The following is a 25501-nucleotide window of genomic DNA, read 5'->3' as shown; positions in this document are numbered from 1 at the left end:
GGGTTGCCAGATTGAAATCTATAAATATCCCGCATCAAGACCTAAGTAATCCCAGAATGCAATAGATTTTCTCATTAAATCCGGAGATTTTTTTGTGATGTTCTGATGACGTCATTTACCACAGGGACAAAATTTTGACCTTTGTGCATAGACTTTTCAACTTCTCTATCTAGTGCAACATTGTAATTGTACGGATCAAAGCATTGACAGAGGAGTTAAAAATTTTCTGGACATTTTTATTTCAGTTGCAAGACAAGAAACAAAAGGCCACCATTTCAGACGAAAAATAGCTGTCAATCCTAAGTAAACCGATGACACTGAAGATAAAAAATAAAATTTATTAAATAACATAACAATGTAACTGAATAAAGTTCGATATTTTTAGGGTTTATTAGCAGTTTCTATTCGAGAAGTCCATAATCAAGAACAAAGTCATCGTCTGCATTGACTCTATAAATTCTTTCTGCGATGAATTTCCTTTTCATAGCATGGGTGACTTTGAAATTATAGCAATCTTCACCGCTCCATCGAAGATTGCTATCCACACGGATTAATGCATCTATAGTGGGACTTGCCACTAGCAAAGTGTGAATGATATGTGCCGCTCTTATTCTCGTATGAATGCTTTGTTACTAACAAATCTATTCTGAAAAACTTTTCTAATCTATTCTCTAAAAATTCCCTTAGAATTTTCCCGAGATTTTTTCCCCGAAAAAAATTCCCGAGAAAAATCCCAACAGCCCTGAATATTCCCGAGATCTCGGGATAAAATCCCGAACCTGGCAACCCTGATCCTCACTAAACAGAAACGTGCGTGCCAATTATGTTTCGTGATGGTGATGCTAGAGACGGTTCACCGACGATTCACCGACGATTCACCATCAAGTAACTATAGGCTTCAGTGCGGGTTTCAACGATTCACCAACGATTCACCACCAAGTATATAAGGGTTATAGTCTCTATTTTTTATATAGTGAGTCTGGTACCCAGGGTACCTAAGGTATGAGAGGTTTTAACGATGCCATTAAAAAACTCAACACGGAAAGTTATACTGAAAATGAGGGAGAGAGGGCTGGGAAAATACAATAAAACAGCCTAGTTGTATTGTGGCTTCACCTAGCCTGTGCTCCATCCAGACCCCTAACTTGAAAGTTAGGGGTCTGGAACACAGGCTAGGCTTCGCCAAGCAAGGTGAGAGCCACGCTATGCCAAAACCTTAAATACCCCTAGATTAACCAAGGGAATGAAAACGCCACTTAAATTTTATTTAATCATCATTTAATGCTTAAGGGTCCTGGTTCTTAGGGTCTAAGGGACTGATTTTACAGTATGCCATTTTGTTTTGTCGTTTTGGGTTGTTCCCACATCAGTGGTTGTTCCTGCTCGGACGACCTCCTTCGCAAAACGAGATCGTCTGAACGAGACAGCATTCGCAAATACAATATGGACGAACGGTTATTGCGCGGGAAGACGAATAGTGAGCAAGTGGGTTATATCTGGAAGTTTCTGGATGAATTAGCCGGAAATGATCCAGAAAAGTACAATGAATTTATAAAGAAGACGCTTGAGGATGGAGAGAAGCAAGGGCTAGGCCCACCAAGTCACTGTTTTGTGATTCAAACAGAAAAGGTAAGGCTAACTATATAGGAGGCATCCAGACTGGAAACTTTGTTTTTTTGCGCGGGCGAGTTCACGCGCCTGACTGTGCGACTGTGCGTCTGAAATCACGCACTTTTAAGAAATTTGTATTGTTATTAATGTGAAATGTATTCAAATAGGGACTTTGCGCAGCCAAAATGCAAAAGTGCGCGGATGGAAAATTTGAGTGCATCAACAGAAAGTGTGCCTTACATGTTACTGCTCATGGGTATAACAATTGTAGGGGCGTCGTGGCCGGGGGGGGGGGGCGTGGGGCACGTGCCTCCTATCATCAACCATTCCGCAGTTTGTCGGGTGGAAATTTGGTAATCCCCTTTACTTTAACTTTGACGCCAATACTGAGCATCGCCTCAGCATTTTGCTCAATTGAGTAAAATGAATTAAATTGGCCACTGCAAAATGTTAAGATAGGCCAGGTTGGAAAAGACTGATTTTGTGCAGATGCGCCAATGCGACCATCAACACGTTATCAGCTGCAACCTTTGAGGGAAAACATTGGAGCTGCGAGCAACAATGCAATATTTTGGATCTTTGGATCACTAAGCAGTGGCAAAGCTGGCCTTAAGACAATGGTTGTGCATTGTATGGAACAGAGAGCAAATGCGTAGCCTGCAGAAAAATTACACACAACCACACCCTATAGATGCTTGGAAAAGGGAGGGGGGTAATGCCCATTTTACTATGTTGAATCAAATAGCTCTTGTTTGGATCGCAATCAATTCTGTCAATGATTTCAACATCTAAATGCTCTTTCCACCCCATTCTCCGATCTTGTGTTTTGGACATATCTTTGGGACCATGTTTTTGAAAAATTGTGCATTTGAAAACCCCCAACAAACACTACTGATCACACTGGAAAACATTGCAGATGAGAGAACATTATATCTACAAATATTTTTACAAAATCTAAAATTTTTGATAAATCAGCTCATTCAAATCAGCAATGGCTAAGAAATATCCATTTTCTTTCTATTAATTATTGACATTTTTGATGATGTTTCTGAATTAAAGGGGCAGTGTCACAAGGGACATCCCGCGTGGCATCACGCCAGTTTGCGAAAGTTGTTTGGGTGAAACAACCTACATTCAATAGGGAAATCAATATGGAATAAAACAGTTTTTTGTATCTGAGCTCATCGTGCAAAGCTTATGCATTTTTGGATGTTTTATGAAAGGAAACAAATAATAAAGGTTCTTTCTTCAGTCTTATCACCATATTTCTTTTGGATGGTGATCTTTTGCATCGGTAAGGATGGCGATACAAAAAAACAAAGTCCACTTTACGGCTAGGATTCCGCAACTCACAGAGAGCTGTTTATAGAAATTGGCCGAAATGACACCAAAAAACCTACCTTACCGATGAATAGTATAAGCGAGAAACATTATTAAAGTTTGCTGAACAAATTTTAAGCAATCATTTTGTTGTAGAATGTCTAATTCCATCTGAATTCACCAAGACAAACGGAATATCTTTGCCATGATTGAATGAAGCTTCATTTCCTTAGCCTAGACCAAATTAACATACATTTATCGTTTCAATTGTCAGTACATATGCTGAAATTTAGCAATTGTCCATTCCATGTTCGGTAAATACGCTCAGAAAATACAATTTATCGAGCTTATCGATGCACTGGAGCACCATCCGCCATTATCCCGATGTGCAAGTCAGGCTAAAAACGCACAATGTCCCGTGTATTTGGTTTGTTTGTCAATGATAGGTAGGCCCTTTCTTGTTTATGGTACATGGAATTGTGGGATGGTTGTTTTTTGGTTCAGAATTTTATACTTAGCTTCAATCTTATAAGCTGGATTTTTACATCTCGAAAACAAATGTATCAAGGATAGTACTGTTTAGCATATACAAAAAGTTTTGATCCCTGTTTTGAAGTTATAACATGCCATAAACATCAACAAGTTAAGTCCAAGTCCAACATCAAAGGCTTTCCTATAACTTTGGTTGTCCATGTTTAAGAAACTCCATAGTTTTCCTGGCAACAGAAAGCCTGGGGAAATCAAACTGCACTGAGAAGGTTGGCTGTGTGGAAGCCACATATATAGTGTGATTAAAAATCATTTCTAAATTCTATCCATCAGCAAATTATGGTCACGTTTCCAATAAAAGGCAAATTCAGAGTACATTTTCATTATCAGCAACAAGCCATGATGTAATATTGAATAACAGGCAAATTACAGGGTACAATTACATGTATTAACAAAAGTTATAGAGTAATATTGAATAAACAAGCAAATTTAAGGGTCCAATTTCATTTATCAAAAAAGAGTTGGTGTAATTTTGAATGCAGGCGAATTTTAGGGTACCATTTCATTTATCAGCAAACAAGTTATGGTGTAATATTAAATAATTTTGAGGCAAATTGCAGGATGCAATTGGAATTTCATTTATACACAACACGTTATTTTGTAATATTGACTAAAGAAGAAATTTTTAAGAGCACAATTTTTTCTATCAACAACAGGTTTTGGTGAAATATTGAATAAACAGGTAAGTTTTCAAAGTACAAGTTCGTTCCTCTCAACAGCAAATAAGGTTGCAATATTGAATAAACCAGAATGGACAGGAAATTTTTATTGTAAAATTCCAACTATCAACAACAGGTTATTGTGTGATTTTTGACAAAGCAAGAAATTTTCAAGTGTACAATTCCATGATCAAGAGGTTTTGGTAAAATACCGAATACACAGGCAAGTTTCAGGGTCCAAGTTCGTCCATCGGCAACAAGTTATGGTATGATCAGCAATGTAATGGTAGGTTTCTTCATCGGTAAGGTTGGCCTTTGGTTTTTCAATTACAATTTTGAAAATCAAATCAGTGCTAGGTTTATGATTATAGTGACGAGATCGTGCTATTCCAAATGAGCATGACTTACCACAGGGATACCAACTGAAAAGTCATTGAAAATCAGCCGACTCACAAGAGCCGTTGGGCTCTGTGCATGAAGAAACCCTATGGCAGGTCATGCTCTTCAGAATGAGCATGTCTAACCACAAGGGACCAAGGTGGGAAAGGGCAGTAGAATAATAGGAATAAACTGGACGAAAGGGGTTTTGAAAGTACTTTTTCAATAGAGAAAGTTTTAATCGTTATAATGAATGTCTTAAGCTATGAAAATTTTTAGGCATGCTCAGCATGACCAGCATAACCGCTAGCTTTGCCACTGTCACTAAGAGGTGCGAGGTGAGAGTGCAAGAAGTCTAGCATTGCTGCGAGCACTTGCAAGTTTTCCAGCCTGGAAGATGGGAAGAGTCTCAGCTAGAAAACCAGTTACTCGACTTGCCCTGAAAAGTGAAAGAATTTTCAACACAGCAAACTACCTACTATGTCAGTACTCCTTAAATTGCCTATGAAATGAAATTTAACACATAGTTTTTTTGGAAGAAATTGAAACTTTTACATTTTGTTGCAACATAAAACAAAAATTAGCATGAAAATTTGCAGGGAAAAGTTTGTTTTGAGGTATTTAAAAACACCACCTTTGAAACACTGGAGCAAATGAACCCCAGCCTAAAAATACAAAAAGTGGGCAATTTCCAGTTAGGTTCTATATCCTATCTTTTGCACCGTATCAAACTGCTTCTTGTTGTAAAGGTTTGTGCTATTGGACCTTATTTCAGAAGTGATATTGTAATAATTTCGTTAGAACGCGATCCATGTCATAAGGAGAAAATCCACGCCAAAAGGAGAAAGAAAACACAGACCAATCAAAATCAAACGTGATTAATCGCAATCGGTAGAAAAAAGCAGCTTCTACCGCCTAAGCCAATCAGAAGTCTGCATTTTCCCAAAAAATCGCATGACAGTGATATTGGCGCTAATCCTGATGACAGCGCATGGACGGGTGATAATCCTGCTTGATGCCTTTGATATTCCGCCTTCGCGGCAAAACACTGCATGCAACACAAAAAGCGTTTTTGACTTTTTCTACAGGACTTCGGGCGTGCTCTCGCGACACTTTCTATGCAGAGGGGAGGGGTTTTTGGGTGGTAGTCGCCCCACTTTCATGAAAAATCGGAATGTTTCGGTGAAACAAATCCTATGTTAGTAAACGCTTTATGGTAATTCCATGAAATTATTAAAAAACTTATATTGGAAATTTCGATTATAAAACGAAATGAGGCATTACCTGGTTACTGTAAGGCTAGCAGCAATCTCAACTCCTTTCTGTCCTTTGTATGAGCTTTAGGCTTTGCACCACATTAACCAAACCGTTTTCGCGCCATATCCCATGCACGTGTTTGCAGTCTTCCCGCGACAATTTTCGCTATTTGGCATTGAAAATCTTGTAAAAATTATTTAACAAATAATCCGATGGTTGGTATGGTGCTTCCTGTAAGTTACTCATGTTTTTCTTGGTGTTTTGTGAGAATTAACATGATGCGAATTGCTGTTACCATCGATCGCATGGTGTAGCCTGCGACACAGACCAAATCGAATGCATTCGATTTGGTCTGTGTCGCAGGCTACACCATGCTATCGCGGCTGGCAGCATGTTGAACAATCGGCCATTGATGGCTGTTGACAGCTAAACAGCTTTGAAAAAAACGGAGACACCGTTGTGTATCCTCCGCTGGCTATGGTTGCCTTGAATCCAGGCGAGAAAAATTGCGAAGAGCCCCGTCTACGAACTAGGGTCAAAGTTAGAGTCCTGCTATAAAGGGACGTAAAAACGTAGAAGAACACTTAAAAGGACTTCAAGAAATGAAAATTTTTTGAAAACATAGAAGAATATTGATGATCAAATATTGTATAGTTATTATTCTTGTGAACATTTATATACGGGAAAAATTGTTTTTCTAACTTTCGAAAAGATCAAAAGTGTACCCTGAGCATCTCTATAATGGGTTTTCCAAAGTAAGAACCGTTTCAATTTAGTTTTCATTATATAATTTACACTTTGAAGAAATGTTAAAGTCAAAAAAACTGTGGTCTAATTTGCTAGTCCTTTTAGTTTTACACTAACTTGTGACAATAACAAGCTCTTCCTGCAAAAGGCTATTAAATGCCAAGGACAGCGGCGTGACAAGAATACTAACATAAAAATTACTACCAAAAAAGGTAAAGTTAACAGCGCGAAAGGGGTGGTACCAGCGTACACAAGTCTTACGATAACCAAATATGGATAGCACTAGGTAATAGCAATATCAACAAAACAGGCATAAACAAGTCAACAAACAGGATATAAACAAGTTATTTTAACGAGTTACTTGAAACTGGGCAAACCAGAATAACGAGTTTAATAGGGCGCATGATTCGACGAGCGTCTATGTCGCAACATTACCCCCTCCTTTAGAAACGAAGCCTCCTGGCTTAACGAATTGTTATACGGGACGAATCATCTGTGGCGGACAGGCAGCTTCCGGACGACTGATCTCAGGTTCTTCAAAAGAAATTTCTGGCTCCTTTTTTTCAACCGGACGAGCGTTTCTGACATCAGGACCGAAACTAGACGACGGCATATCGGATTCCGAGAGATCCGGCGACGAATCCTCTATATCTGGCGGAACAATTGGGCGATCGGCTGGATCGTAATACGGTTTCATTCTGTTCGCGTGAACCGGTACTGACACAACACGGTTGTCTAGTGTACGTAAACGAAAATGAACTGGCGATAGCTTCGCGACAATCCGATAAGGACCATGATAGTTGTGGCAGAGCTTTTTCGACAAGCCTTTTTTGGATTTCGGCGTAAATACCCAGACTCTCGAGCCTACGTCATAGTGAACGGGTGCACTGGTTTTGTCGTACTGTGCTTTCATGCGTTGTTGAGCAAGCTGCGTATTGCTGGAAATAATCCGTCTGGCTTCTTCAAGATTTTGGACAACGCGAGCCCGATGTTCAGCAACTGAGGCAGAGAGATTCGAGGAAGGCAAGAGCAATGAAACATCGATCGGAAGGCGTGGTTCACGGCCGTACAATAAATAAAATGGTGATTCGCCAGTAGTAGCATTTGGTGAAACACGATAAGCAAAAAGGACCATTGAGATGTGTCTGTCCCAGTCCTTCTGGTTGCTGCTAACGTACATTGATAAGCTTTCCGTTAAGGTGGCATTAAACCGCTCAACCAGGCCATCAGTTTGCGGATGATAGGCAGTCGTATGCTGACGATGTGTATTTATCAGCGTACAAACCTCTTTCACAATGGCGGCAAGAAAGTTAGAGCCTCTGTCGGACAAAAGAGTACGAGGTGAGCCATGACGAGCAAGGATCTCATCGATAAGGAGTTGAGCTATTCGAGCAGCTTCAATAGACGGTAGCGCAAAAGCCTCAGGCCAACGAGTGTAGTAATCGGAAAAGACAATGATATATCGATTTCCCTCGTGAGTGACAGGCAAAGGGCCAAGTATGTCCATAGCGACTTTGTCAAAAGCTCCTTCGACTGGTATTGGCAACAAAGGGGCTTTACGCTGACCCCTCGGAATCTTTTTCATGGCACAGTCTACACAGGTTCGACACCAATGCTCCACATCTTTAAACATCCCGTGCCAATAGTATCGACGACGTACGACTTCGTAGGTTTTTTGTGTTCCAAAATGGCTGCCTGTTGGTGCATCATGACATGCAGAGAGAATTTCATGTTTCAAGCAAGCGGGAATGACAACTTGAGAACACAACGAGTGAACATTACGTTTTCCTGGTGACCACAGATGGCATAGTATCCCATTGCTGTCCAAATAGTAAGAGTCGATTTGGAGGAGCAAGGAACGAGCTTGGTTATCTTCTATTGGCAGCACACTAGTTTCCAGATACCGGATGATTGAGGAGAGATCTGGATCTTGTCTTTGCAAGGTATGCAGTGAAGAGGCTTCAGTGCAAGGAAGGTCAACAGCCACAACTGGATGACTGAAGTGAGGTGTAGAAGAGGAAGCAGGCTGAACAGAATATGAGCGTCGAGATAATGCATCTGCGTTACCATTGGAACTGCCTGCACGATGAATTATTTCAAAGTCATATTGTTGCAGTTGCAAAGACCATCGTGCTAGTCTACCTGTAGGATCTTTAATACGCATTAGCCAAGAAAGACTTCCATGGTCAGTGTGGATGAAGAATTTTCCACCAGCAAGGTAAGTTTGATAATGTTTTACACCATCAACAACGGCCAAGGCTTCCCTTTCAGTTGTACTGTAGTTCACTTCTGCTGGATTAAGCCCTCTACCACCATATGCAAGAACAACTTCCCTACCTTCGATAACTTGTCCCAAAATATAGCCTAATGCAGTTTGGCTAGCGTCAGTATATAAATGGAACGATTTAGTAAAGTCTGGATAGGCAAGGATAGGTGCAGAACACAAACGTTGCTTGAGGAGGTGAAAAGCATTCTCACAAGCTGACGACCAAACAAATGGGATTCCTTTGCGTGTCAGCATATTTAAAGGCGAGGCAATTTTAGCAAAACCCTGAACGAAACGTCGATAATAGTTTGCCAAACCAAGAAAACTACGTATGTCCTTCACACATGTGGGAGTTGGATATGACTTGACCGCATCAATCTTGGCTGGATCAGGAGACACTCCCTCCGCAGAAACGACAAAACCCAAGAAATTGACCAAAGTTTTGGCAAAATGGCATTTAGACGGCTTTAATTTCAGATTAGCCATACGAAGTCTATCAAGCACCAATTGCAAACGAGCAAGATGTTCTTCGAAAGAAGAGGCAAAAACAATTACGTCATCGATGTAAACGAGGCACAGTTTCCACTCGAGGCCATGCAGCACCCGAGACATCAATCGCTGAAAGCATGGAGGAGCATTACATAACCCAAAGCTCATAACTTCATAGGAGTAGACCCCGGCATGAGTGGCAAAGGCTGTTTTATCTTTTGAGTCTGGGTGCATAGCTACCTGGTGGTACCCTGACTGAAGATCAAGTGTTGTAAAGTATCGTGAGCCTGCAAGTGAGTCAAGAGCATCATCAATACGTGGTAAAGGATAGCTGTCCTTTCGAGTGACCGCATTCAGTTTGCGATAGTCAATGCAGAATCTTGTTGTTCCATCCTTTTTCTTAACAAGCACCACGGGAGAACTCCATGGGCTGGAAGAGACTGTAATTATTTCCTGAGCAAGCATGTCCGAGATATGTTTCTCAATCTCCTTACGCTGAGACTGCGAAGCACGATAGGGAGCCTGTTTTATGGGCCTGGCATCCCCGGTATCAATGGTATGTTCTACAATGAATGTACGACCAAGATCAAGATTAGAGGAAGCAAAGATGTCCGAGTAACGTAGCAAAAGATTAGCTAATTGTTCGTTTTCAGCAGCAGAAAGGTGTGGATTTGGAAAAGAGTCAAAACGAGAAAGAAAGTCTTTCATATCTACGAAGGCTGAAGGAAAAGATTTCTCAGACTCCTTGTTTTCAGATTCCAGAGAACAAATGACATCTTCAGGACAGCTTTCAGCAAAATGGCCAATGGTGGTACCCTTGTGCAGCAGCACTGGTTCCATGGTGGGATTCAGAAGGCGACACGAAACCTTTCCGTCATTGTTGGAATTAACAACCGAAGCAGCGGCAAATAGGCGATAGCGACTAGAAAGTTTGGGAACTGGCTCTAAAAGACCAACAACAGGAGAAGATGGGCGCCGGTGAAAATAGGCAGGAATAACAGCTTCACTGTGAGCATCAATGACAAACGTATGAGCAGCTCGAATATCAGTCTGAAAAGGTGGTGCATTTCCATCAGCAAAGCAAACTTTATTATCGCCAGAAAAGGTGACCAAATGTCCACGCACATCAATAACTGCGCTAAATTGATGCAAAAAGTCGCGTCCAAGAACAATATTATACGATAAACCGGAAACAATTGAGGCAGCGCACGAATATTCTGACTGGCCAATCATTATAGGAAACGACACTAACCCTTTTACGGGAACACTACAGCCGTTTGCAGTTTTTACACTTTCCAAACTGTTATTTTGTTTAATAGCGAAATATGGGCTCAAAACTGTTTTATAAAAATTTTCACTGATGACTGTAACAGCAGCACCCGTGTCCACCAGCAATTTAAATGGCTGCTTCAAAACAATTCCCCATATCAAAACATTTTCTGGGCTTGAAATAAACAGTTTTTCATCTGCAGCAATAGCTGGAACGATGTTCTCTACCGTTTTGGACTCTAGAGTGTAATTTTCTGCGAAACTTTCGTTACGATTTTCATGTTTTGGCAAATAATGTGTCATTTTTGGCTGCACAGGATCCTTAGAATTAATAGTTTTTGAAGCGAAACTTTGTATTCCAGAATTAGTTTGTTGTCCGGGGTCATAAGGGTGTGCGTACACGACTCCGGCCTTCAGTTCCCCCACTGTGAAGGCCTTTGTCCGTTTAAATTTTGATCCCCTTGATAGGACGCCCTGTTGTGATACCCAAATTGCTGTCTGCGTTGCGGAGGAGCGTAAATGGCATTAGACTGGTTAGCAGGAACCCAACTTGGTTGTGGGCGTTCATTACAGTATTTGGCAACGTGGCCGACCCGGTGACAAACATTGCAAATTGGTTGACCATCGGTCGTCCGCAAATTTCTGCCACGTGCTGCTCGAGCTCCCCCCTTTTGGAAATATTGGTTTTTCCCTTTTAGAGGTTGCTGGATGTTTTGAAAACCCGTGTTGATGGCAGCAATGATTTCTTCCTTCATATTTAATGCACTTGAACCATTATTAGACGGGGGGTTTGGATGAAAACCCGAGGAAATACTATCAAAATTTGGCCTAGGAGCCTGAATTTGACCTTTTTTCTGGGCGGCAAGAGAAACCAAAAGATTTACATTGTTTTCTAGCTCTTTTAGCCTTTGTTCCTGCAGAACTGATTGTGTTCCTGAAAACGGGGAACTTGACGTTTTAGAGACTGCTTCTCTTAATCGGGCAAGGTTTTCCGCCTCAGCAAATGATTTTGGCTGGCTCAAGATCACATGATTTTTAATGTCTTCACACAGACCATTAATAAAGGCATTCATCAAATCTTTGTCTGACAGACCGAGCCGTTGACATTTCCTAATAACGTCTTCCGTGTATAAAGACAATGGCTCGCTATGACCTTGTTTTCTTGCAAACAGTTCTTGACGAAAAAGAAACTCTAGCGACTGTGAACCAAAGCGTTCTTTTAGTCCCTGGGTAAGAATTCTGAAATCACCAACAGTTTCTGGGGGCATGGTATCGTACCAAGCTTTTGCGGGTCCCCCTAAAGAGAGTGGCAAGGCATTTAATCTTTTAGCTTGTGACCAATTATGAAATTTTGCGAGTGTTTCGAAACGAGAGAGCCATTCGTTAATATCTTCGTTCGGTAAACCATTAAATGAGCGAAGCTGGAAAAGACCTGACTGAGTATTGCCCTCTAAAGCAGCCTGAACGGCAGTTAATTGAGTCTGTATCTCACTAACTACCTCTTCCATTTTGTTAAAGTTCGTTTACGCTAACAACAAAGTTAATATACCGAGCAGCAAATTAATTCTATCAGCAATTGAAATCAAATAGGCAATTGAACTGGCTAACCATACGGATAAAACAAACAACAGCAAAAAGTGATATGGCGATATTGGCGTTCAGTAAAACTACGTGAAAGCCAGTGTTCTGTTATTATCCAAAAATGCACAGAATAAATGTTCTTGTCATTGAATTGTACACGTTGAATAAATACGGCGAGCAAAAGTTTGTAAAAATAATCAACGCAAAGAAAACCAGAGTTCGAGTTAATCGCTACGTAAAACAGAGTCTTGATATCGCTTTAATTACTTCCAAAGAAATGCTGGTCTTCTAACCATTGAATCACCGAGGCGAGTACTTGACGGTAAATATCAATACTATGCACATCAAAATTCAGCAAATTCATACACGATGAAAGTTCAGCAAAAGTTAAAATATAACAACGTGAAAAATTATTTCTTCTTTGCAATCCCGGGTCACGGCACCAATGTAAAGCTACTGCGAGCCTCACAAATAATTATGGACATAAAAGTGAAACGTCAAAGGACTTACGACCTCAGAAAACAACAGCAATTTGGCCTTTTCGTCTTACGTCTTTCTTTGCTTCTAAAAACGTCTACATGCGCGGCATGTCTTCTACTTTCGGCTACAAGAATCGACTGACAACTTGGAAAACATCCTAACTATAAAACGGCGTGACAAGAATACTAACATAAAAATTACTACCAAAAAAGGTAAAGTTAACAGCGCGAAAGGGGTGGTACCAGCGTACACAAGTCTTACGATAACCAAATATGGATAGCACTAGGTAATAGCAATATCAACAAAACAGGCATAAACAAGTCAACAAACAGGATATAAACAAGTTATTTTAACGAGTTACTTGAAACTGGGCAAACCAGAATAACGAGTTTAATAGGGCGCATGATTCGACGAGCGTCTATGTCGCAACATTATATCACAGATTGGAGGAGCTAAAGCGTTTTTTTAGGGAGGGGGGGGGGAGGGGGCTAAAGATGCTAAAAACTAAGAGCAGATTGGGGCCAACTTTTTTTATGGTTTTAAATTTAATTTGGGAATTATTGGGGGGCTATTTAATTTTTTCTTAAATTAGAATGAGCATTTTCAGTTACGTTCGCTAGTGGTGATTATCATGACATCTAGGGAAATTTTGGCATTTGTGTGCCGTATTTTTTGGAATACTTTTGTGGGTCAGGGTATGCTTTTGGCAAATTTTTATAGGACAGGGTTAGGGTGCAAAAAGGTTTCCCGCACAGCCCCCTTGTCATTTTCCTAGTCAGGCCCCCCCACCCTCTGGGAATCTATCTATGTGATATATGCGAGCCCTGCTATATCCGGGTTCATAATTTGCAGGAGCACAGAATTTCGATTTGTTTTATTAGCTTTTGGAAGATTTCTAGACTGATGACATTTCTTACTTCGGCGGGTATATCATTCACAACATCTGGATTTTGGTTACTGTTAGTGGATCCGAGTTATTTTTCAGTAGTTTTATTACTCTTTTTACATAAACAATTATTTAAGAACACGAGCCTCAAAATTTGTCAAATGTCAAGAACAAATTAAGAACAATAATGTGAAATCACCCTTAAAAAATTTATATAAAAAACGAAGAGTTTTTTGCCATCTAGGGGTGCTTTTTGGGTGAACTTTCAAACTTGTCAGCAAATAACGCCTGTCGCACCAATTTTGTTGGCAAATGAGGCCTGAACTCCGATAATTTAAGAAATAATTTAGAACAATCCTGGAGCAAATTTTCGAAAAAATTAAAAACATCCAGGCTGAATTTCAATTTGCCGGTTCTTAAGGAAAGTTTTTTTTATTTATAGATATCTAGACCGAGATCCGATTTTACAAGGCATTGTCATATTTTAGAAACACGGCACGACTAGTGTAAAATGTGGCCAGAGAATGGCTTTTAAACATCACAAAGTCTTTTTCAGATAGACTAACAAAAGTTTGGCATCTGGCAAATAATCTTCCCACTTACAATTATGGTGCAAAAAGTGTGAACGGGAGAGGATCAGAAAATATTTTTGGGTGCTCTTCGTGGCTATGAATCCCCTTCTCGGGGTTTTCCAGTATAACTGTGTTTTCAAGGCATCGAGAAAGCTTCCTTGCAATAATGGAGTGGAAATTGCAATAGAATGACGTCATAAAAATATTTGTCTTTAAATTTCGAATTCTGATCACATAACCTGAAAAAGCATCGTAAAATACCTCTAAATATGAAAAATCAGTTAAAAGTGTTACGAATTGACAGAGTTATGGTCAGATGAGCACAGGCTCTTGCCCCATCAAACCTCTTTAAGTTGGTCTCTGTTCATAAATTTTATGAACAGAGCCAAAATAACGGTGATCCGTTAGCAAATTTCAAATCTTTCATTTGCTATATCTCATTCAGTTTTTGACTCATTGGCCTGATTTTGCATATTTAGAAGTAATTGATAGAGTTCTTCTATGTTCTTTGATCAAAATTCAAAAATTATACTTTTGGTAGTACTTAATTAAATGCTCACAAAGAAATTCCTACTAAAATAACCGAGGTTTTTTAGTAATGTTTTCTTAATGTCAACAATAAAAAATACAACAAATTCATACTTTTGGTAGTAATTAATTAAATGCTCACAAAGAAATTCCTACTAAAATAACCGAGGTTTTTTAGTAATGTTTTCTTAATGTCAACAATGATTCTATAAGCCCCCCTCGTATAGGCCCCCCACGAATAGTGAGGCTTTGCTTCTTAAATATTAAGATAATTCTAGATACAAAGCTAATATCCAATCAAGTTTTCTTGGCATTTATTACTTGTCTCACCTAAGGTTCAATTGAGCGTGAAGTTAGTCAACTGAGTTCAAGATATTTAGCACCCACCCAAAAGACCTGAACTGCCATAACAAGCAAAGCCTCATTTCACGAAAAAAAAACAATTTTTAGAATTTTTGAAAATTGACCATATAACCTGAAAGGACAACATGAAATACTTCTAAATCTGCCAAACAGGTTATGTTATGGTAGGTTATAAACAGAGACAAGAAATTAAGGTTTTCGATGGCGGTCGCCCCCAATATCTTGGAGAACAGTGGTCTTTTGTTCTAAGACATTGGGAAATGTGATTTCATCTTATTAAAACAATAGGCTTGCCCCCCCCCCCCAATATTTCACCAAGTGTCCGCCCCTGATAAAGCCCTTGACTTGTTTTTAACTTTGCTGTTAAACTTTCTAAATCTTCACGACTAATCCACTGATTAAAGCGTAGCAAGACCGTATCCAAGTGTCTTTCGTCGGCGTATCCAAGCGCTCGCAACATCTGTGGCACGACTATTAACGGCATTGAGTTCTAAGTGTTACGTCACAAGAAAACTATTTTTATAATTTTTGAATTTTGATCAAAGAACATAGAAGAACTCTATCAATTACTTCTAAATATGCAAAATCAGGCCAATGAGTCAAAAACTGAATGAGATATAGCAAATGAAAGATTTGAAATTTGCTAACGGATCACCGTTATTTTGGCTCTGTTCATAAAATTTATGAACAGAGACCAACTTAAAGAGGTTTGATGGGGCAAGAGCCTGTGCTCATCTGACCATAACTCTGTCAATTCGTAACACTTTTAACTGATTTTTCATATTTAGAGGTATTTTACGATGCTTTTTCAGGTTATGTGATCAGAATTCGAAATTTAAAGACAAATATTTTTATGACGTCATTCTATTGCAATTTCCACTCCATTATTGCAAGGAAGCTTTCTCGATGCCTTGAAAACACAGTTATACTGGAAAACCCCGAGAAGGGGATTCATAGCCACGAAGAGCACCCAAAAATATTTTCTGACCCTCTCCCGTTCACACTTTTTGCACCATAATTGTAAGTGGGAAGATTATTTGCCAGATGCCAAACTTTTGTTAGTCTATCTGAAAATGACTTTGTGATGTTTAAAAGCCATTCTCTGGCCACATTTTACACTAGTCGTGCCGTGTTTCTAAAATATGACAATGCCTTGTAAAATCGGATCTCGGTCTAGATATCTATAAATAAAAAAAACTTTCCTTAAGAACCGGCAAATTGAAATTCAGCCTGGATGTTTTTAATTTTTTCGAAAATTTGCTCCAGGATTGTTCTAAATTATTTCTTAAATTATCGGAGTTCAGGCCTCATTTGCCAACAAAATTGGTGCGACAGGCGTTATTTGCTAACAAGTTTGAAAGTTCACCCAAAAAGCACCCCTAGATGGCAAAAAACTCTTCGTTTTTTATATAAATTTTTTAAGGGTGATTTCACATTATTGTTCTTAATTTGTTCTTGACATTTGACAAATTTTGAGGCTCGTGTTCTTAAATAATTGTTTATGTAAAAAGAGTAATAAAACTACTGAAAAATAACTCGGATCCACTAACAGTAACCAAAATCCAGATGTTGTGAATGATATACCCGCCGAAGTAAGAAATGTCATCAGTCTAGAAATCTTCCAAAAGCTAATAAAACAAATCGAAATTCTGTGCTCCTGCAAATTATGAACCCGGATATAGCAGGGCTCGCATATATCACATAGATAGATTCCCAGAGGGTGGGGGGGCCTGACTAGGAAAATGACAAGGGGGCTGTGCGGGAAACCTTTTTGCACCCTAACCCTGTCCTATAAAAATTTGCCAAAAGCATACCCTGACCCACAAAAGTATTCCAAAAAATACGGCACACAAATGCCAAAATTTCCCTAGATGTCATGATAATCACCACTAGCGAACGTAACTGAAAATGCTCATTCTAATTTAAGAAAAAATTAAATAGCCCCCCAATAATTCCCAAATTAAATTTAAAACCATAAAAAAAGTTGGCCCCAATCTGCTCTTAGTTTTTAGCATCTTTAGCCCCCTCCCCCCCCTCCCTAAAAAAACGCTTTAGCTCCTCCAATCTGTGATATAAACCGCTGTCCTTGGCATTTAATAGCCTTTTGCAGGAAGAGCTTGTTATTGTCACAAGTTAGTGTAAAACTAAAAGGACTAGCAAATTAGACCACAGTTTTTTTGACTTTAACATTTCTTCAAAGTGTAAATTATATAATGAAAACTAAATTGAAACGGTTCTTACTTTGGAAAACCCATTATAGAGATGCTCAGGGTACACTTTTGATCTTTTCGAAAGTTAGAAAAACAATTTTTCCCGTATATAAATGTTCACAAGAATAATAACTATACAATATTTGATCATCAATATTCTTCTATGTTTTCAAAAAATTTTCATTTCTTGAAGTCCTTTTAAGTGTTCTTCTACGTTTTTACGTCCCTTTATAGCAGGACTCTAACTTTGACCCTAGTTCGTAGACGGGGCTCTTCGCAATTTTTCTCGCCTGGATTCAAGGCAACCATAGCCAGCGGAGGATACACAACGGTGTCTCCGTTTTTTTCAAAGCTGTTTAGCTGTCAACAGCCATCAATGGCCGATTGTTCAACATGCTGCCAGCCGCGATAGCATGGTGTAGCCTGCGACACAGACCAAATCGAATGCATTCGATTTGGTCTGTGTCGCAGGCTACACCATGCGATCGATGGTAACAGCAATTCGCATCATGTTAATTCTCACAAAACACCAAGAAAAACATGAGTAACTTACAGGAAGCACCATACCAACCATCGGATTATTTGTTAAATAATTTTTACAAGATTTTCAATGCCAAATAGCGAAAATTGTCGCGGGAAGACTGCAAACACGTGCATGGGATATGGCGCGAAAACGGTTTGGTTGATGTGGTGCAAAGCCTAAAGCTCATACAAAGGACAGAAAGGAGTTGAGATTGCTGCTAGCCTTACAGTAACCAGGTAATGCCTCATTTCGTTTTATAATCGAAATTTCCAATATAAGTTTTTTAATAATTTCATGGAATTAACATAAAGCGTTTACTAACATAGGATTTGTTTCACCGAAACATTCCGATTTTTCATGAAAGTGGGGCGACTACCACCCAAAAACCCCTCCCCTCTGCATAGAAAGTGTCGCGAGAGCACGCCCGAAGTCCTGTAGAAAAAGTCAAAAACGCTTTTTGTGTTGCATGCAGTGTTTTGCCGCGAAGGCGGAATATCAAAGGCATCAAGCAGGATTATCACCCGTCCATGCGCTGTCATCAGGATTAGCGCCAATATCACTGTCATGCGATTTTTTGGGAAAATGCAGACTTCTGATTGGCTTAGGCGGTAGAAGCTGCTTTTTTCTACCGATTGCGATTAATCACGTTTGATTTTGATTGGTCTGTGTTTTCTTTCTCCTTTTGGCGTGGATTTTCTCCTTATGACATGGATCGCGTTAAATGTGCCTGTCAGACAGGACTTATACAGATAAAACTGCTAGAAATAAACTTTTGAATAGTTTCTACAAAACCTGATCAGTGGCCATAGAGAATCTCGGATCTTGGACACATGCTTATGCTACAAAGTTTTGAAATGTGATTTTCAGTAAATTCCTAGAAGTTGCTCTTCTATGGCCAGCGGTTCTGATATAAGCAGTTCTAAGTAGCTTGAAGATTGCACTATTCAAATATAATATTACCTCAAAATTTGCAAATAAAATTCTCCCTAGAAATTATTTGCAAAAAACCTCAAATTATTTCAAATGCAATTTTGTGGTCTGTTGTCCTGTGAAATTCAGAAGAATCCCTCCATGTAAACAATACTGCGTAAGATCTATGGCCAAGAGGAGCTAAAATCTGTTCTGCAAAAGAATGTTTGTAGTTTACAAAAGGAACAAATCAGTAAAAAAGGAAGATATAAACAAAACAAGTTTCCTGAAGACAGTAAAACTCCTGGTTATTTATTTTATAGTCTGCTTATCCAAATCTGTACATTTGTGTAGAAAATTGCAAGCTTGCCAATTTGCATAACTTATTGTGGGTGCACTTCTTTAAGCTCAGATGTATGAAAAACAGGCCCCGTTCAACAATGGGCCAAGAGACCTCAAATAAATGTTGAGCTTGTGGCTTTTTGAGGCTCAGTTGTGATGCAGTAATCAGCAAGTTTTGTGACACACCATTGCTAAGGAGTCTTTCATGCAGTGGGTTTGTCCACAAAATGTCATTAGCCAATCACCTGCCTCCATTTCAAGCTGGATTTTTCAATGTTTCAATCCAAAACACAGTTGCTGTGGAGCAAAATATACCCCTTACGTTTTTTTACAAAGAAGATTTTTCACACTTAGTTTCTAGAGTATTTGTTTGGTAAAAATCTTCAAATCCTAAGCAGGAGTATAAATGGTTTGTAAAATATCTGCAGTGAAACATCATCTATTTTCTACCATCGCCCTACCACCAAATATGCACACCCCTTAATTAACTCCCTATGAAGCTTGCGCTCATTACACAAGGAAACATTTTAAGATTTAAGTTACCAGATATCTTGTGCAAACAAATCATCCAGCCATCACATATTTTCTAAAAAAATATTAGTATCGTGCCTATTCTCTCCCCTACACTATCACACAGTTTGCCTAGGCCTCTTCTAAACGTCACAGTCATTGAAATTCAAACCACTTTTGTGATGCTATTAGACATCAACCTAAAGTTTTAAGCCAAAAAATATTTTGAACAACAAAACATGCAGTTCTAGAACATTTTGTGCAGTTCTATAGACAAATCTTTCCAGTTCTACAGTTTGTACTTTAGTGTAGAAAGAAGTCGAAAGCTGTAGAAAAAAAATTGACAAAATTGCATTTGAATTAAATAAAGACCTTTTGGGAAAATTGTAGTTATAGAATTAATCAACTATGTTTTTAAACTTTTGCTTATTTCAAGCAAATTACCTGGAAAATTTGTTTCTGGCCTGCTACTCAAATTGGACCTTATTAGTGTTTTTTAGCAAAAATTTGGCAGACTTAGTTTTGGTTTGTAACTCTAAGTAACAAACAAATTTTGAATAGAAAGTGCAATGCTACACATTGTAAACCCATATGTCAAATATTGTCATCAATCTTAAAGATTGGCAAAGGAATGTTTTTGAAGAAGAAAATTTGTCAGTTCCTTGGAGTTAAAAGGCATTACTTGGGTAAATATACGATGCTTGTGCAGTGTCTGGCAACCCTGTGTTATATGCACCTCCAAATTTTCCTAAAAAAATCTTGTTTAAAACGTGCACACACCATTGAATTGGCGAAAAGGGAAAACCTATTTTTGAAAGGAATGAGAAAACACCAACTTTCCTTAAATAGTCTAAACTATTTTTCTCTTGGAACGTAGTTCCAACCAGCCCCAAAGGCAGGCATGCAAGATTGACCAATCAGTCAGCACTTTGAATTTGAATGGTCGAGTATATGCGCTAGCCCAAGAAGCTCATGAGATGGTTTTGTAACATGTGTGTTTGTCTAGTTTTTTGAAGAAATTGGAAATGGTATGCCATTTACCATGGAATATAAACAAACTAGTGAATGGGCAAGTAGTTGAAGCCACAAAATTAGAGGACAGTGCTGAAATTATAATGTGCATTTATTTTTACTTAAGTACAGAAATTTAGAACTTATTTTTTGAAAAAATTGAAAAACTGTATTTGCTAAATTTCCCAGTATGGATATAGAATAAAGATGCATTTAGTTTTTGGGGTTGAGGGGTTTCCTTGTAGCTAGATTTAAGAAAAACCTGGTTAACAAGAAATTTATGTCAAAGTTTCAATAACGTTTAATATATCTGCAGAAACCTATAAATTTTTACTTTTTTGAACACCATGTGACTTCAAGGTAACTGATTCAAACGCCATATGGCTTTAAAATACCTAACTGGAAAATTTCACATTTAAAAAATGTTCAGTTTTACTTTCATGATTTGTTTACCGTATAGTTTATCTGATGTATTTCAATAGGTACCCATACAAAAAGCGAGTAAAGCAGAATATGAAACAGAAACATAATGTTGTAGAAATATGTTCTTAAGTAATTTTAACTGGAATCTTATTTTTCTTAGGTCCCAAAAATAATACCCGTTCGAGATTTTTTCATAAATGTTTGCAAATGGAAGCAAGTACCTCCACCAGAATCGGATCACGATCCAATCAAGATCATTGCCAGTGAGCTCAGGGAAGAGTTGATCAGCAGCAACTTGTGTTATGTAATTGATGTTGCCATAAACCCTGATGTAGTAGAACAATGTATGCAGAAAACAGAAGAAAAGAACATGTTATTAGAGTTGACACTCAGGTATTGAAAATATTTTCTCTTTAAATAAATACTATGCTCTAAATTTTGATGTTTGTGAACATTACTGTTTTATATGCTTGCAAAATAAGGTTTTGAATCGAGGCCACCAACATATAAGAGAGGCTGAGTCACTGTTGCCCTTGCTAAGACAAAATGCTTAAAAATAGAATAAGTTCATTTGCCTTCGTAAGCCGAGGTGGCTTGGTCAATAACCAATGCTAGGTACAACTGGGTATAAATTTACATATATGAACGACAGAGGGTCTGGGTGGAAAATTTTTTCTTGTAGCCCAGACGACAGTGCCATCTCCAAAAATAATTTGATAAATTAAATTTCAATTTGTGTTTGCTTCTACCTAGCTTCCAAAGATAATTTCAGGACCCTGAAAAGCTATGAAAATCGAGCAGTGAGTGTCCTGGTCCTTTCCCTCAGTGTGGCCACACCTCGTTATTCCTACGCCTTATAGTGCAGAGAGCTGGCAACTTGCTTCATTTTAAGTCAAAGTTCTGTCATGCCAATGACTCGAATGGCAGACCCTGGGATCTATACACTGTGACCCTAACCATTAAACCTCCAACGCACCTAACGAAATAGATTGCCAGACCTATAGCTGACCAACTTGATGGAAATATTTTAAGTTTTGTCTAAGCTTTGATGAATACAGCTACCACAACTTCTGTCTTTATTCACTCTTTAACCACAACTGGTGTATTGCAGATGCACCCTAATCTCTGCTTTGTGTTCTAGGTATGTTGAAGCAGTGACAAATTTGAAATTAGAAACTGATTGCAAAATGATAGAAAATGATTACAAAGGAAACAAGGACAATCTCCTTGATATGATGTGTCCCGATGTTTTGAAGAAATCAGTAAAGGACTACAGGAATCCGATTTCAGAAGAAAAGATTTTAGAAAAGCTGAAGAATGTGGACCTGAATGAGAAGAAGATGCCTTCTTTGGACATTGAGAAATCAGACACGGCAAACAGCAAAACAAATGAAATTTTACTACCAAGTGATGTTGTGTCAAAAAATGAACTGTTCTTGCATGAAGCAAGTACTTCAAAAAACATAGAACACAAAGAAAGTGACACATCAAACGAGAAAAAGGACAGTGTAACAAGCAAAGCGAATAATTTAAAAAAGCCTCATTATATTGAAAGGTCAGAAGTTTGCGGTCAAGTTGTGTTTAAATGTATCGAAATTGATTTACCTGATGTAACAAAGATAAAAGACTGTGAATTAGATATTGGAGATGTGAGTAATGTTTTTCTTTTTTTGCAAATTAATTCCTGTGCTAAGCTGCTAGTGAGCCTAATTTCTTTCTAATAACTGCGATAATTGCTTCTAAAAAAATTGCTAGCCTTCCTTCTCTAAATATAAACTCACATCTTACAAAGATGTAAAAGTTTTTTTCTGTAATCATATTGGTGTCGTTTGACTTTGTGGTTCAAATATGGACATGGACAGTCAATTAAACCATAAACAGTACAGTCAGTGCAGTTGCATTTGCGTTCCTTAGCCGTTCTGACTGAAGAAGGGAGTAAAAGAAGGGATTGTGAAATGCCAGGGAGTTGTTACTGGTTTTGATGGTTGATTATGAAAAAGTTAAGCATAAAACATCATCATTCCAATTTAACTTGCTTCCAGGAGATTTTTTGACCCATTTACAATATTGCCAACCAACTATAAAGCAGTTTTTTATCTGTAGCTTTTTTTGAAACATTCCTACGATCATTTGAATAGCCCGAAACGTGTAAAAGTAGCATTTCTCAAGAACTAATTGAACTCTTTCTTTTTGCCCAAAAATTAGAAATAATATGAATTAATGTAGCAAATGAGAACGAAAAGTTTTTGCACCTGTAAAAATTGCGCTTAAAATCATTTCCCTAATCCCCTTGCCTTATCATTGACTGTAAATCTCAACTACAAAAGCTGTTGTTGATGTCTCTGATTATATTCATGAAAAATTTGGTCAAGGCTCTTATGTAGCAGCTATCTTTCTAGACCTGGCAAAAACATTGTCTTGAACATGATATTCTTGTGCGTAAACTAAGCTGGTACGAACTTTGTAGAACTGAATACAGATAGCTTGAGTCTTTTTAAAGCAAACGACAAACAGTTCACTATCTTAAATAGTGTGATATAAGATATTTTGGATGACGAATCTTTTGGTGTTCCTTAAGGATCTGTTTTAGGCACTCTACTGTTTTTGCCACATATAAATAATCTAATCGATGCCGTAAACTGTAAAACAGAAATTTGGCTTTCTAAAAACATGCTGAACCTAAACATCAAGACAATATTTATGATCTTTGGAAACAAGGGAAAATGGAAAAAAACTAAAAGAATTCGACATCCAGATAGAATCAAAGAACAAAAAGCTATAAGTATTGAGGAGTTTTTTTGACAGTCAATTTAGCTGAAGAGAAACGTATTCAAAGAATGGGTGCAAAAACTGCCATCAAATTGAGAACGAACGAGAAAGCGCTACCATATCTAACATCGCATGCAAAGAGGCTCCTTATAAACAGCTTTATAATGGCATTTCAACTACTGCAGTAAAGTTTGGTCTTCTGCTAGCAAGACATGCCTGAAAAGACTTGCAAGGCAATTTACGAAATCTCAAGACCTGCGAGTTAAAAACCGCAATTAGAGAGAGAAAAGCTTACTTGAGAGCAATCAGAATTTATATATATATATATTGTTAAATTTGGGAAACAACTGGGAGACAACTTGTACTTTCCATGTTTAATATTGTCTTTGCTGTCTACCAAGTTGTCTCCAAAACAAAAGCACGCAATCTTGTGCACATTTTAGTCTCTACTCAAGCAGAAGGCCCAATATCTTACTGGTCTGATCTAACTGGTAGCCTTAGTATAACTGTATTGATATTTGTAAAGGTCAAAGGGTAGCCATCCCTAGCATGCTACCATCGTCACTATAACTTTGTTCTTATCGAATACTTTTTTAGACTGTATAAAAAGTTCTCCAGAGGGCACCTAGGCTAACTCCGTTTCTTATGAATCGTTCAAATATAAGGTAGCTCAACTTATAATTGTTGTTCTCGTGGATGATAGCTTATTAAAAGTTGCTTTACTTTTGAAAATCGCTGTAGATCCACAACACATTCTTTCGTTCGGTTTGTTCAATATCGAATGCATTCTAAATGCTTCAATCAAAATAAATGGAACTGTTGATTTAACGAATACTGAATTTTGTCTTAATTATATCCTTGGTTTTAGGACTTTCTGACGCTCCAAGTTCCTGGAAAATATCATCTTTTCTTGGAACTGGACAAGAAAATTGACGAAGAAAATACAGAAGCATATTTTGTCCGAAAGAACAGGAAGCTAGTTGTGAAGATGAAAATAGTATGAAAAAGTTTCTTATTACTTGTAGAAATTTTGATCAATTTTATGGAACATTATCGAAGTTTTATCAAATCATGAATACATACTTACCTTTGATGTCAATTAGTTCAAGGAGCAGATATGACATAAAGCCAGAAATTTCCAATCTTTTGACAAATTCCGTGAAAGGAAAGCAAAATGCAAACCTAATAATAGATGATAAGTTGTAACACCGTGTCATTAAAGAAAATGTTTTCGTTTTTATGCCCTAAATGATCTTTATTTCGAAGATTTGCCCTAGCTCTTAAATGGGCATGAGATACCCTGTTATCAAAGAATTCATCTTTTAGATGGGATGGTTTTCATGAAAGCGTGCAGGAGACAAAAGTTTTAGGGAAATATGCATGTGCCTACGCAAATTTAATGTACAAAAAGATCAAGTTTAATGTATTATTATCATCTGTACGTTTAACGAAAATCCATCAAGTTTACGAGGAAGGAATTAAGTATAGTAACGTGAAAACGGGGGCAACAACTAAGCTATGCGGCCCCCTCGTCCTTCACCCTCCAGTCTCCGCTACATACGATTTTGTGATGTCATCGTTAAAAGCAATTGACAAAAACTGAACTGGCATAAACCATCAAATTTGACCAATCGATTAGCGTAACACTACTGGACACAAATTTATAAAAGCTTTAGATAGTTGAAGTGTTTATCCAGTTTAAATATTCGTTCTTTATTATTTTTATTATCGCTCATTCATTGGCCAATCTTGATTGACTGATGGCTTAATTCACTTTTGTATCTATCTATTGCCTTAAAATACATTTTCTAAATGCACATATAATAAAGCACAGAAAAGCTACATCGTA

The 25501-nt window shown here is 38.1% G+C and overlaps 1 protein-coding gene across 1 annotated transcript; it reads left to right on the top strand.

The window, feature by feature from the left end:
- The first annotated feature begins 1019 nt into the window (after positions 1-1019).
- LOC135694743 (PIH1 domain-containing protein 2) lies at positions 1020-25501 on the top strand. Its single transcript, XM_065213603.2, has 4 exons — positions 1020-1629; positions 21044-21276; positions 22025-22532; positions 24521-25501. The coding sequence occupies exons 1-4, from the start codon at positions 1330-1332 to the stop codon at positions 24653-24655; spliced, it is 1176 nt and encodes a 391-aa protein (XP_065069675.2). The 5' UTR covers positions 1020-1329; the 3' UTR covers positions 24656-25501.

The sequence above is a fragment of the Rhopilema esculentum genome, chromosome 10, assembly GCF_057945365.1.
Source record: "Rhopilema esculentum isolate cy_ngs chromosome 10, ASM5794536v1, whole genome shotgun sequence".
Taxonomy (NCBI): Eukaryota; Metazoa; Cnidaria; class Scyphozoa; order Rhizostomeae; family Rhizostomatidae; genus Rhopilema; species Rhopilema esculentum.
The sequence above is the reverse complement of the archived record's forward strand: the minus strand, read 5'-3'. Positions and strand labels throughout refer to the sequence as shown.

Bases quoted from the DNA above. Each gene is read 5' to 3' on its own strand.
- LOC135694743 (XM_065213603.2), top strand. From the start codon at position 1,330: ATGCCATTTTGTTTTGTCGTTTTGGGTTGTTCCCACATCAGTGGTTGT. The intron at 1,630-21,043 runs GTAAGGCTAACT...TATTTTTCTTAG, and splicing joins TTGTGATTCAAACAGAAAAG to GTCCCAAAAATAATACCCGT. The intron at 22,533-24,520 runs GTGAGTAATGTT...CCTTGGTTTTAG, and splicing joins GTGAATTAGATATTGGAGAT to GACTTTCTGACGCTCCAAGT.